The 14,794-nt window shown below is 34.4% G+C and overlaps 1 protein-coding gene across 10 annotated transcripts; it reads right to left on the bottom strand.

Annotated features, from left to right (window-relative positions):
• Positions 1-1,153: 1,153 nt before the first annotated feature.
• On the bottom strand, positions 1,154-14,660 carry LOC145099349 (putative Peroxidase 48). Of its 10 annotated transcripts, none has more exons than XR_013704610.1 (12): positions 14,436-14,648; positions 13,641-13,698; positions 3,694-3,773; positions 3,420-3,582; positions 3,036-3,342; positions 2,901-2,955; positions 2,665-2,823; positions 2,486-2,588; positions 2,285-2,381; positions 1,730-1,814; positions 1,513-1,646; positions 1,154-1,412 (listed from the first exon to the last, which is right to left on the bottom strand). XR_013704610.1 is itself a non-coding variant. In XM_079036959.1 (12 exons), the coding sequence occupies exons 2-4, from the start codon at positions 3,982-3,984 to the stop codon at positions 3,420-3,422; spliced, it is 369 nt and encodes a 122-aa protein (XP_078893085.1). In that variant the 5' UTR covers positions 3,985-13,698; positions 14,436-14,660; the 3' UTR covers positions 1,154-1,412; positions 1,513-1,646; positions 1,730-1,814; positions 2,285-2,381; positions 2,486-2,588; positions 2,665-2,823; positions 2,901-2,955; positions 3,036-3,342. The 10 variants fall into 10 exon arrangements, 8 of the variants coding, with proteins under 8 accessions (XP_078893085.1, XP_078893082.1, XP_078893064.1 ...); XM_079036959.1 differs by having other exon boundaries at positions 3,420-3,466; positions 3,552-3,582; positions 3,694-13,698; positions 14,436-14,660; XM_079036956.1 differs by having other exon boundaries at positions 3,420-3,455; positions 3,552-3,582; positions 3,694-13,698; positions 14,436-14,660.
• Between the last annotated feature and the right edge of the window lie 134 nt (positions 14,661-14,794).

The raw sequence follows: 14,794 nt of genomic DNA, 5'->3' as shown, positions 1-14,794 counted from the left end.
CAGCAGCAAGAGTCAGTTCCGACCACCACCATAATTACTACCACCATTCCGAGAATTAGAAGCAAGGAACAGGGGAAAGAGAGATCCGATTTTGAACCAGAAAGGAGTTGTCGCGGATCGTCGGAATCTAGTAGCGTATTCTCAGCCGCCACAACCACAGTAACAGAGCACATACCTAGCATGACGGTTCAGTTCAATGAAGTAACGAAAGAGGGATACCTAGGTCGTCGAAGAAATGGGTCAAATTTGGCAAGTTGGGCTTACATGCTTGGGATCAGACTATTAAGGCCGATAAAAAGTTAGGTCCGGAATTAAAATGACGGTAAATCAAGAAGTCTTGCAAACGCCAATGACTTCACCAGCACAGACCTTCTCGTCACCATTGATGACCGCTTCCTCAAGCTTTGCACCAACCGCTTTGGAGTTGACAGCATCAGTTTCTTCCAATTTCACCCCCAAAACCCTAGGGATAAGTACTGAACTTCCACTACAAGAAAATTTCTATTTAGCTACGGAAAATTTCGTAGCCAAAAACTGAAATTCCGTAGCTAAAGCTGAATAACTACGAAATTTGTTACACAAATTTTCAATTAGACTCCGTAACTTTATTTCTTGTAGCAAATTGTTTAGCTACGAAATTATAACTCCGTAGCAATTTTGCTATGACGGTTTCTACGACATATATTCCGTTGTAAATTGAGTTCCATAGCATTTTCGTAGCAAAATCGATAACAATTTTTCCGTAACAAATTCCGTTGCAATGTTTCCGTAGCAAATTCCGTAGCAACTTTTCCATAGCAAATTCCATAACAATTTTTCCATAACTAATTTCGTAGCAATATTTCCGTAGCAAATTTCGTAGCAACTTTTCCGTAGCAAATTCCATAGCAATTTTTTCGTAACTAATTTCGTAGCAACGTTTCCGTAGCAAATTCCATAGCAACTTTTATGTAGCAATTTCCATAGCAATTTTTACATAACTAATTCCGTAGCAAATTCCGTGGCAATTGTTCCATACCATTATTCAATAAATTTTGATTATTCAATTAGACTATTATATCAATTTATAAAAATGCAATTAATATAAAACCACAAGTAAAAGAGTATTTCTATAGAAACTAAAAGAAATATCCAATATATCAAAAGATACATATTTCAAAATCAAAAGTGGCTACTAATTAAATATAAAATATTATTCGATACATAATATTCTATCACTGATTAATAAAAGTTTTAACCTACTCATTCAAAGCTTGTGCAAGTTGTTCAAACTTTGCTTGAACATTCATATTTTTCTGTTGAAACTCCACGTTCTCTTGTTGACATTTTTCTGTTGAATATCCTCATATTGTCCGTGTTGCATCTCAACTAAGGTAATTTGGTTTGAGACATAAGTCTTTCTTTTTATGATCCTACAATATTTCAATATAACCAGTAAAAACAAGAACGAATGATTAAACAAGAAATTTGACCGTTAAATATTATAAATGATGTAAAGCACAAAAAAATTACCTCAAAAGCCTTTTTCAAAAACATATGAATTTTTTTTCGTATTTTTGTCTAGCAGAACCAAATCCCACTGAAATGGCGTTAAAAATGGACATCGCCTTTTGCACAACCTCTTCATGTGCTTCTCTCATTGCAACCTATAGTGATTTGAGAGACGATTTTATAAAGGCTTGTACATTGGTTTATATAAAAATCAAAGAAAATAATGAATCATACTTACTCAGGTGGCCTTTGTACGATCAAAGATTGACACATAGAGATCACTAGCCAACCCATATGCCCTTTCACACTCTGCTTCTTCAACACTTTGTAAAATGGAAATAGTTTAGTAAAACACAATAAGAATTAAAAAGAAAATTATATAAAACTAACATGCCATGAGAAGGTTATTGTAGGCACTGGTACATTTTACTTGTGCAAAATTTCTTCGAAACCAAGAAACATTAGAAACATCCGTACACATGTAGGAATGGAAAGATTCGTTATGTTTGGTTGGTTTATAGAAATAGAATAAATTTTCTTATGAATTTACAAAAATCTTCCCTTCGTTTTGGATTTTTATCGTGTTTAGTCCAGAATTGAAACCTTTTCCACAAAGGGACCACTTTTGTAGTTAATTGTTTTTGTATTATATGTGAATATGATGTAGGGTAAAAATTATTGAATTACAAAACATGATAAAAGATTATTAAAACACAAATAAGATTATAATAAAGCATATATAACTCTTTGAAAAAGATGGGACTTGTCTAGATTTTGAAATTCAAATTCTTACGGATAATGATGTATTTGAATCTTGCACATCCAATTTGTAAACAACACCATATTCGAATATGAATAACCGTAGGCTCAAAATCGTCTCCATAACCCTTCTTCGAATATGAGACCACAAAAGAATCACATTTTATCATAATTAAGAATTATATATAAATACATGGTAATGGAAAAACAAGGATATTTTTAAAAACTGTAGTACCAATTCTTCATCTCACCAAGCTTCCCAAGTTTCTTCTCCTTTAACACTAATTCCACCTCTATAGAAGAGCTAATTTGTCCAGTCTCTGAAGTCCTCTACCGTCCTAAAAATGGAAAACAAAAAAGTGTATAAAATATAAAGATGATGTCATAAATTATAAAAAGAAAAAATAAACTCACTTTTGCCACTTGAAACCGGATGGATTGAACAAATAAGGAGCAAAACGCCATGAAATGGCCATAAACCAACTGCTAACACTTAGAAGAATGTAGCCTACTAAACTACCTGCATTGTATACATATGCAATGTACACCACTAACAATAAAACCATTTCCATTCTGTTTCAATAAATAAATAAATAAAATATTAAAACCATGAGAGAGAGTGATTATTCTAGAGAGAGAAAAAAGAGTACCCTTTGACCAAATGACTTCACGAATATGTACACATTGATCACTGTTAAGTGTTAACTGCATATTAAACCAAAAAAGTTGTTAGCCGTTTAAAAAAAATAATACTATAAATTAATAAAAAAGAGTGTGTAGTCTACCATGGTGCAGAAGCAGAATCTAACGGTTATAAACTAGAACAAAAGCATCCGGAAAAAGTCAAAGAGTTCCCAAAACTTGAACCTTTTTCCTTCATAATCCATCTTCATTCCCTGCTACCTTCTAGTTTTTGATGAAGCAGGTGATGGTGATGGTCATGTTGATGGTGATTGGATCATTTGTTGCATAATGATCTTAATAATTCAAGAAATTAAGAATCCATTGATAGGTCTGGTTTATTTGTTCCACCAAAGTTGTATAGTCTCTTTTCAAAGAACTTGCAGTGAATCATTCCAGTACTATGAGCACCTGTAATGAAACTATATAAATTAAGAACTGAAGCAACTAGAGTAGAGAACTGAAGAATAGATGATTGAATTGTGTACCTAAAAGAGTGACTGTTTCTTTATCAGTGAAAACCCCTGTTGCAAATCTTGCAATATTTGTAGAAAGATCATATAAGGGACTAGGAAGCTCATAGAAGAGTTGAGAGAAAGATCGATTGCTGTCTTTTCTACCTGTGTGAGCTAGATAAAATGGTCCACCAGCCTGTAAAAGAAATTAGATATTAATAACCTAAAGTTTCATGTGTTCTTGAATGATATGAAGAGGAAAAAAGGTGAAAAGGGAAATGATTGGGAGATGAATGTGGTTACTTACTAGAATCACACTCTCATAAGCCGCCACCACAAGAAGATCAACACAAGAAACTACACCAGGGCATGCATTTTCTAATTCGGCTTTGATGATGTCAAGATGTTCAAAACATTTCAAACAATATATGGAAAAATCATATTTAGACAAAACTAAAAACAATAAAACTGCTACAGCATCATAGCCATAACTCTGAATCACTATGTTAAGAAGATAGAATTTTTGTTCTTCTGTGGTGGGTGAGGAAACGAGTTTGTTGATTATACCAAGCACAACGTGTCTTAATCTCTCAGTCATGAAAAGCGTAAGGTTTGATTTTGTAGGTAAACAAAACTTCCAAATGAAAATGAAAATTCAATCCAGAAATCAAAGTGGAAGTTAATTGCTGATGGATACATTGTTCAAATATTCACAATTCTAATTTTAATTACCATTAACCAATACGAATTATCAAATTAAACCTAAAACTCAATCGATGTAATAGAAAAAATAAGTTAGGGTTTTTTTTACCAAAACTTGGAAAAAAAAAAGTTGAAATCGGATCGTCCACCAGCTGCAGCAGCGACTTCGACGGTGGTGGCGGCGGCAAGAGAGAGAGGCGATGTTGATCTTCGTTCACACTGTGAGAAAGAGGAACAACTTTACTTGTTTAAGGGGTGGTGGGTTTCATGTCGTACTGACAGTGGAAGGGAGAAGGTATGTTGCGTCGACGACTTTGAAGGAGCTGGAGGGATTTGCTGCCGGCGGTGATGGCGGAGGTGATGTCGTTGGCGGAGGCAATGGTCGGCTGGAGGCGGAAGGGATGGCCGACTGATTGCAGATCGGGGATGATGCAACCTGAGGTATCGTGTGATTAGATAGAGAAGAGGGAAAGTGAGAATAGGGCAAAATCAAACCCACAACGATTCGGTGAAGCTCACCCTGCAACATTCTCATATTTACCAAATTGTCCCTACTACTTAAAAAATAAAAAATAAAATCAAATATTACCAACGCGCATTTCTGACCGAACGGAAAATTGTTGATTTGTGTTGGTAAAGGGTCGGCAGTTGTTCAGTGGATAATGACGTAAACGGAGACTGGGGGAAAATTGAAGAATGAGGAAACTGAGGAATGAGGATGGTATGTTCAGTGGTTTATATTATGGGTCCTCATCCTCCTATTTGCCCTTAAAGTTTGAAAACATCACAATCTGTCACAACGCATTACCAATATCGACCATAGATCCTAAGAAGATGGAGGGTGAAATATCACTTGATATCAAACTTGAGGACCTTCTTGCAATTTATGACCAAGAAAAACTCAAATATTTGTCTTCGTTTGTTAGTTAGGTTTGAATTATTCATCTTGTAAATAAAGATCGCTTTTAATGTTTAGAAACGATTTGAAGATGTTTGACTTATGCAGAAAGTCAAAGTCAACGTGGTCTTGGCTGATAGAGGATCGAATAAGCTAATATTTTCTGCAAAACCAAAAGAGAAAGATGAATCGGTTGACTTTTTTTTTTGTTGTGTTTTACATCTTTTTTATTTTTTTTTAATTTAATATTTTTATTTTGGTGTAATTGGATGAAGATATTGGGCAAGACAAGCGTTTGAGAATTATTTTATGTTTTTCTCTAAACTTAAAGTTGAGGGTATAATCGGAAGTACAATGAATTCCTCTTCTCTTCTTCTATAGCAAGATCTTGCTCTTCTTTTGTAAACTCATGATACTTCACCTATGTCTAAAATTTTTGCTAAGTTGACTATTTGACCATTTGATAGTTTGACTATTTTTATTTTTGTTGTTGAGTTTTCAAAGATAATTGTGTATTTTTAATATATATATTTTTAATAATCTTCTATATTTTTGCTACGGAAACATATTTCGTAACTACTTAACTACGAAATTTTCCGTAGTCAAATACCTATGGATTTGGATTTCGTAGCTATTTTGCAAATTCACCTTTTTGTAACAAATTTCATAATAGATTAGCTACAAAATTTTATTTTGTAGCAAATTTTCCTAGCAAAATAATTATGGATCTTAATTCCATAGCTAACTAGCTACGTATTTTTATTTCGTAGCCAATTATATAGTCAACTAGCTACAATCATGGATTTTGTAACAAGTTTTATAGAGAACTAGCTACAACCAAAAAACTTGTAGCATTATTTGTAGTAAACTAGCTACGAAATTTAATTCCGTAGCAACTATTCAAGATTTAGCTACGACATGCAATTCCGTAGCCATTTCCGTAGCAAATTAGTTACAACCAACCATTTTGTAACATATTCCGTAATAAATTAACTATGAATTTAGATTCCGTAACAACTTTACGTAGCTATTTAAGATTTAGCTACATAATGCAATTACGTAACCATTTATGTAGCAAAATAGCTACAACAAGTCGTTGCGTAATATATTCCGTAGTAAAATAGCAACGGATTTTGATTCCATAGTAACTTTCCGTAGCTATTTAGGATTTTTCTTGTAGTGTTCTGTCTTCCACCAACTTCGCCACAGCCCTGAAGGCCAACTCCAATAACAGTAGTAAATCGGTTCTTAGAGCTTGTTTAGGGCCAGCACCAACAATAATACCCTAGCCTCCAAGGTTGTTTGTTTGTGAAGAAAATCCTGTCAAGATGGACGTCACTGTACCACATTATTCTAAATCCGGCTGTAAGGAAATCATGACGGAAGTGGGATACAACCATGACAAAATCTCATTGGTTCCAAGCTCTTCATTTAAAGATAACAACATCAATGAGAGGTCAACCAGCCTTCATTGGTAATAAGGACCAACCCTTCTTGAAGCACTTGATCAGAGAAAAAAACTTAAGAAACCACCGGACAAGCCACTCCGTCTACCACTTCAAGAGGTCTACAAGGTTGTTTGTATTGGAATCGTACCAGTGGGAAGTGTTGAGACTGGTACTACCGCTCAAACAACTAAATCTACTTTTTATTGGACTTCACAAGTTATCACTTCTATTCCAAACATGGTCTATTACCTAGAGAATTTAAAGTCAAATGCTTCACTTTTACGTTCTTGGTATGCCAGACTCGAACCTCTGAACAATTCTTCTAGAAATCCAAAATCATTAGCACATGCTTTGCACAACCCTTGTTACTGTGGATGTGGGGTATACCGTCCATCTAAAAGTCGAGCATCAAGTCTGAAGCTGCTGAGGACACACCATGGATTCAAGGAACAATTAAGTTTGATACATAGCACAGTAGATGATAACTATGTGGCTTCTGGTTGTTGTGATGCTGTTGGCTTGAATCTTGACACAGCTATCATGTTTCCAGAAAATCAGCTTCTGTTAAGGCTATTTACTCCTTCATTAAACCATAATTATAAAGAACTGTACCAAGAGAATGGGGTCAAGTTCAAAAAGGGTGACTTCTTTCTTATAATGGGAGGAATGAGAAGCGTAGAGTTCAAAGTCATCGAAACCGACCCACAAGATTATTGTGTAATTGCACTCTATATGGAAATTGTCAAGGAAGGTGAGCCCCTTAGAAGGGAAGATGAGGATCAGTGGAATGAGATCGGGTACGATCATGTTGGTAGGCTCTCCAAGCAAATGACACAAATCCGTGAGGTAGTTGAGCTTCCAGTAAGGCACACACAAATCTTTAAGCAAATGACCCCTTTGTGTTCATTTGATTTATGCACATAAACATCCCTATTGTTATCTAACTAAAATCCATTAAATTTCAATTAAGTAATCCACAAAAAAATCAACATCAAATACCATTCTCAAAACTACTAAAAGATCCACTATTATCTCCCATGAGAGAGATTGGAAAATATATAGGCGCAATTTTAAGCTTTCACTAGATGCCAACAAACAATTAAAAGATCTAAACAAAATTAAAATTTCTTGACATGGTTGTTTATAGATCCCCAAAGAAGTAGCAACTAAAATCTTTTCAAATTCAAATTTTTGTATGACTAGAACTACTATTAGCATAAATTGAAAGGATTTCAACTAAAATTCATGGGCAGGTTCCAAATGATATGTTTTCGAATCTAACAAGTCATGCACTTTCTAAGGTACTTTTTGACTAAAATACCCATCCCTGTTTTACCCCCCCATCATCAACTCCCATAACCATCTCCAACCACCAAAGATGAAACAAAAGAGCTCCAGTATGAAGGAAGATACATGTTATTAAACAAAGATCATAAATAGAAATTTCAGCAAAGTGAAGCCCAATAAAAAGTTCAGCAAAGTGTAACTGGGGATTCGTATTAGTGTGTGATTGTATGTGTCTTATGCGATCGATAATCAAAATAGAGAGAGTAGAGTGCAATTGAGACCTTAAACTTGCTCACAACTCAAACCAAAAACCATAAATCTAAACTTCATTAAAGCAAAGCCAAACAAGAAATTTCACCAAAGTGAAGCCAAAGAAGAAAATTTGGGTTTCAGTTATTTTAGAGGGATAAGAATGAGAGAATATGAAGGTCTCTTGTTGCAAAAAGAAAGGATGAAGGAAGATGATGATGATGGAATGATGGAGATGAGGATATAAAGGTTAAAAAAACTAAAAAAAAAAACTTAAGCAGGGGCAAATTAGACATTTTACGTTACTTTAACAGCCAAATACTAATGGCATCCAGCATCGGGACCATGAGCACAATAAAAGTAGCCACATGGATGGTCCAAGTTAAAAAAAAAAAAAGTTTTAGAGACAGGCTCTGTAACTACTGACAGACCACAGGGACCATATATGTAATTTAGCCTAAGTACTTTTACATATAGTGGTGAGCATAAAAGCCGAAAATCCAAATCGTAACTGAATTAATCAAATTAACCAAACCGTTATTAAAGATTTAGTAGAATTTAAGTTGATGGTTTCTTTTAAATAGCAATGTACTTTTGTTCCAAAGTTAAAATACGTCCAAAGTCTGTATTTTTCTTGCACATCAGTCCTAATTTCTAAATCCCCCTAAAGGCTAGAATATGACTTGTGTTTTTAAGAATTTTTGTTGCATATCAGATCTGACTTTTAACATACTTTTAAAATATGACTTGTTTTGGTTTTGGTCTTAGTGTGTAACAGTGAATAGTGGATTAAGTTCAATTAAATGATGTAGATGCCAACATGGTTTTTTTATTTTTAGGCTTTAATTATTGGTTTTTGTTAATTTTAATTGTAGTTTATCTTTATATAAATTATTTGCATTTTATATGTTACAGATAACTTATTTGCATTTTATATGTTACAGATAAATTATTTTTAGGTTTTAATTATTGATTTCTGTTAATTTTAATTGTAGTTTATCTTTATATAAATTATTTGATTCAAATCACATATGACATAACCTTTCGCGACTACATTTTGAAAAGAAATCACTTATAAATTTTGTACCTTGAAGCATATACCAACTTACCAAGTACTAAGTCCAGCTTATTTGTATATAAACAGAGCATTAATTAACTCATTTACTATCTAGAGGCTGCATTACCAAAATCCTAATCTTGATTTTAATGATTATAACTCCTGTAAGTTCTCACAAGAACCAGATATCTTACATTCTGGCTTCAACTGATCAGCAAGTTTTGCACAATAGGAACATCACTAGGAAATTTAGAATTTTATATTGAAGTTTGTTCATTACCCGTGTTTGAGTTATCATTAAGGAGCAGATAACATTATTCACAAAGAATCAAATATATATATATATATATATATATATATATATATATATATATATATATATATATATATATATATATATATATTTGAAAGTATAAAGGAATTAAGGAGCATTTTTATAGGATTGGAGAATTTCCTAATGTTTAGTTTATTAGACTTCACGCACAAACATGCTGGACCGTGTAATATCCTAACTGATATGTAAAACTAAACCAAATTAGCTAAAATAAACAAAATTTTATTCAAAAAATTTGTTTTGTGTTTGCTGAGTAAGTAACTAATAGTATGTTGTTAATATATGAGACTGTGAGTTTGTTATTTTTTGGACTTGTATGCAAATTAGATAAAAACCAGGTAGGAATAAATCATACTTCTACAGTCCTACTTAAATAGCCGTACCAATTGTCAAAACCAAGACATGTAACTTGAAGACACGGTGAATCATAACAATTGCCAAGACCAAAACACTTGATGCCTAAAAGTTGGTACCAAATCCATATTAGATTTATCTTAACTATTGTAATATCAAGGACATTAACTTCGTCAACTAAAATTATGCACATTTTTATTTCTAATAACTTACAATCATATAGTATAGGAGGATGCTCGCAGCATGATCAACTTGAAGCTTGTTGACCTCGAACGGTAGCATCAGGTGTATGCTATTTGGCATTCCCCCTGACGCCTACCTGAATCTGTGTTGTTGACATGCTAGGACTAGTGGTCAGGCGTCCGTCTTCATTTCAACAGTTGAAATGAGCCCATTAGAACTTATACCTAGAACGATCATGTGTGCTTAGTCTCTTACTTAATGCTTCCCGTTAGTAACTTTGAGTGTTGTCCACCTTGATCAGGTACTCGTACTCCGGGTGGATAATGTCCTTAGCACGTTAGAAGCGTCCATGCACCGTCGTGTAAGTATGGGTTTTTTTTCTCTGAATTTAAAAGATAAATATAGTCGGCAATAATGTTATTTACAACAAGTGCTCCAATTACTGATCTCATTTTAGAATTGCATCCGGTTCTTAATTGAATGCGGTATGTGCTCATAGGCGTCCACTTCATCCTAAGTCGCATTGTACATAAAATTATGAAAGACTTATCAGTTTTTAACTTTTATGCTTATAGAATTTAATGGGACTTGAGATTTACCAAATGATATACCAATAATGTCCTCGATTTGCGGTGGTGAAAAAATCTAGGGTATATTTGCACATGCTCTAACGTCGACCATAACTTCCGAGGACAATGGTGAGTTGTACATAAACTATTGATGTAATTGAAGCATAAAATGAATGAAATAGATTTCATAGTCTGCTTAACAAGATAGTCCCTAGTGCATCTTTTGCATGAGGAGGGTTCATGTGCAACTCCCCATTATCCCTTGAAACTATGGTCACATTGGAGCGTGTGCACGTATAATGAAGATTTTTCACTACCCAAGCAGAGCGTTAAGTACGTGTCATTATCGTTTAACGTACCGAATACAAGCCCAACCCTAAATGACATTGAGGAGCTATTAAGTGTGTTGCTGAACGAGAATTTGAGGTTGTCTTTCTAGAGAAAACCATGGCTTGAGACATCCGTAGCTTTAAGCACAGTTGGGTTATGGCTTTAAGGACCGTGTGTGACAATTTGAGGACACTACTGGCATATAATTAGGTAAATCCTAAGCGCCATTAAAATATAAGCATAAATGTTAAAGAGTAATAAAACTTCCACATTTCCAAATACAATGTGGGTTGGGCCGAAGTGGACGCCTATGAGCACATACCGCATTCAACATAGAACCAGATGCAATGTTTTTTATGATTCAAAAATGAGATCAGTGGGACACTTCTTGTGAATGACATTATTGCCAACTACAATTATCTTTTAAAACCGAAGAAAAAAAATTCATACATACACGACTGTGCGTGGAGGCTTCTAACTTGCTTAAGAAGGTTTCCCATCTGGAGTACCTGACCAAGGTAACCGAGGTGGACAATACTTAGAGTTGTTCAAGGAAAGTATTAAACAAGAGACGAAGCTAAGCACGCATGATTGAGTTCTAGGCATAAAGTCCTTTGCATTTATTGCAACTATTGAATTGAAAGTCGATGCTTGACCACTAGTCATAGCATGTGAACAACAAGGTCTTCAGGTGGGTGGACACCGAGGGAACGCAAAACATTATATGATGCCACCGGTCGAGGTCAACGAGCTTCAAATTGATTATGTTGTGAACTACATATGAGAAATTAGTACCAATACCCAATCTAATGCGTGTATCGTACCGCAACCAGTACCAAACCGTATCAAATTTAAACATACGAGGACCGTACTGAGTACTCTAAAATCACAAAATTAGGGATTCAATACCAACCGTACTGATGCTAGGACCAAAAACTTACCGCCCTGTACCATACCAGCAATGTTAGTTCAGTTCGGTACTTGGGATTAACTTTCGATCAAATTCAATTATCGGGAATTTAGCAATACTGGTCGGTACCGGTTCCGTCTCACGCTTATCCCTAGAGTTAACATCCTCCAAAAATCTATAATTGCAGGTTACTAATAGTAAAAACATATGCATGATTTGGTTTGACCAAGTTAATGTCTTTTATGTTATAATAGTTAAGATACATCTACTATGGATTTGGTATCGTGCATAAAGTGTTTTAGGTTTGACAATTGTTATGAATCATCATCTCTCTAAGTTTTATGGTTTGGTTTTGACAATTTGTATGATTCTATATTCATCGGGCACCATGTTGAAGTAGCATAATTCTTAGACAACACAATAATAGAAGTTTATAATGCCTTACTTGTACTCTCCGCTTTCGGTTTCAGATCTTTTCCTATTTAAATCTCTTCATCATCAGGGAAGGGAAGGAAGGTAATGATATTGACATCTATACGGGCCTCACAATGGTAATTAGTGAAACTACGAGGGTCAACAGCAAATATATGACAGGTTTATGGATCCTTTATCCAACATAGATATAGTTAAGTATTGATGTAGAATAACCATTACATAGCCATGAAGAAAATATAGACCGATTTATTCATTTAACCTACAATATCCTTATAATTGTCAATGTAAAGTAATGTAAAGTACCAGTTATATAATCCTTGAATAAATCAACACTAAATACCATTCTCAAAACAGCTACAACATCCATTATTATATCCCATGAGAGACATTGCAAAATTAATAAAATATTTCACGCTTTCACTTGATATCAACAAACAATTAGATCTAACCAAAAAAAAAGATTCTTGCCATGGTTGTTTATAGAACCCCAAAAATGTAGCAACAACAATCTTTTCAAATTTAGATTTTTGTATCACTAGAACTACTATGAGTATACATCTAAAGGATTTCAACTAACATTCATGGGCTTGAGTCAAATGATATGTCTCCTCATCTCAATGCTTTCATCTTTCTGCTTCTTCTTTCTTTAATGCCCAAATTGAAATGGTAATCTCTTCCCTCTTTATATTTCATTTGTTTCCATAATGATTTTTGTATAGGTTGGGTTAATTTGAGTTGGCTTATTACGTTGCTAAGAATTTGGATTTTAAACTACAAATTTTTTTTGTACCTAGCAAAGTATGCTAACAGGAGGAGGATAACGGAAAAAATAAAACAAAAGAGCTCCACTATGAGATCATTAAACACCCCATCACTTTGTGTTTGAATATGAACAAGTTCACGATTTTAAAGGTGGATGAAGATACATGCATGTTACTAAACAAAAGAGTGCAATTGAGACCCAAAATCTGCTCACAACTCGAAACAAAAATCATAAATCTAAAATTCAGCAAAGTGAATCCAATCAATGCACACCTGTGTGACAAAGATGATTCAAGTCACAAATGACATAACCTTTGCTGACCAACGCCTTAAGTGTTAGATCGAACTGAAAAGAACCAAAGATAACCTTTGAATGGGACAAGAACAAAGTGGGACAAACCAAGTCCAAGCGCCTGAGGCACGCTTTTTAAAACACGACAAAGATGATTCCAGTTACAAATGCCTTAGGTGTAAGATTTGAAAAAAATCCCTAAATCAATTTTATACCTAGAAGCATAAACCAAATCCAACTTATTTGCATATAAACAGAGCATTAACTGATTGAGTTGACTATCTAGAGGCTGCACTAGCAAAATCCTAATCTTGAAGTTTGTTCTTTATCGGTGTTTGAGTTACCATTAACGAGCAGATAGCATTACTCAGAAAGAAACAAATGTAAAATTTAAAAAAAAAAAAAAAAAAAAGCGATTAGAAAATATATAGGAATTAAGGATACCGAATTGGAGAATTTCCGAATGTTTTGTTTATTAGACTTCACGCAAGAACATGCTGGACTGTGTAAAGTGTAATATCCTAATTAACTGATATGTAAAACTAAACCAAAGTAGCTAAAATAAACAAAATTTTAATCAGCTATTAACGAAAAAACAGTTGACTATGATGTGAGTTATTAGTAAATGAAATTATGTAAAAACTAGCAAAACTAACTTGTAAGGATGAGCCATTCAAGTTTACCTGAAGCCGCCATCACAGAGGAGAAATGAACAGAGACAAACTTGTAAGACATGATCTAGGCTATGTTTTAACAGTAAAACTTAGTTAATCAGATTTCATGGATCAAAATCATTCACGGAGTATAGCTTTTCCGTTTGTAGGTTTTTAGGACTAATTCAAGTAAAAATGTGGTTTCTTGGTTCTAGACAAGTCCTAGCAAGTAGCAACCTTTAATAAGTTCAATAGATCCAAGTGCTTGAAATAGAACAAAATTCGTTCAACAAAAAAAAAATAAAAAATAAAAAATAATCTCGCAATATGTGCGTATATGAAGATTTTCATGCATTTTGAGGTTATATTCTTGATTCTAGTTGTCCACACAGACTAAAATACATCTTTATCAATAGAAATTAAGGCCAAGAACCCGCTCAACTAGACTGAAAACGAACTAAAACAGAAAATCCTGCTAAACCTCGTTTTCCGGCCGGTTTAAGGGCCATCGGAGGCTGCTCCGCCCTCCACGGTGGCAGTGAAATTCAAGGGGTGTTACGAGGGAGGGAATGGGACGCAAACATACCTTGGGGGTGGATGGAATCGACCTCTATGGTTGCTTCTTCCTTCTGAACACCCTAGTCGACACCCATCACTTTCTCTCTCGTTTTCTTCGGTTATGAGGTTCAAGGGAGAAATCTTAGCTTCATATAGTCAAGAGGGGAGGTATTTAGGATAGGGATCAACTTACTTTCCAAGAATCACGGGTTGCAGGTCTTAAAATGAGTAAGAAGACGCATATGTATGTCTGCGTCGCTGAAGAGAAAAGACAGGAGAGAAGTTTCAAAATTAGGCAGAATTGGCCCGTGATGTTTCGTATGAGTACAGATTTAACCCTAACCCTATTTCCATCTTAATTTTGGATTCCAAAATTTGCATATTAGG

The sequence above is a fragment of the Lactuca serriola genome, chromosome 1 (assembly GCF_051521515.1).
Source record: "Lactuca serriola cultivar US96UC23 chromosome 1, Lser_US96UC23_V15, whole genome shotgun sequence".
In the NCBI taxonomy this organism is placed as follows: Eukaryota; Viridiplantae; Streptophyta; class Magnoliopsida; order Asterales; family Asteraceae; genus Lactuca; species Lactuca serriola.
Note: the sequence above shows the minus strand (reverse complement) of the source record. Positions and strands in the feature narration are given on the sequence as shown.

Coding starts and splice junctions, on each gene's coding strand:
- LOC145099349 (XM_079036938.1), bottom strand. CDS start 3,984: ATGACTGAGAGATTAAGACACGTTGTGCTTGGTATAATCAACAAACTC. Junction 3,583..3,693: donor CTTATGAGAGTGTGATTCTA/GTAAGTAACCAC, acceptor TTTCTTTTACAG/GCTGGTGGACCATTTTATCT. Junction 3,343..3,419: donor AGAAACAGTCACTCTTTTAG/GTACACAATTCA, acceptor GTTTCATTACAG/GTGCTCATAGTACTGGAATG.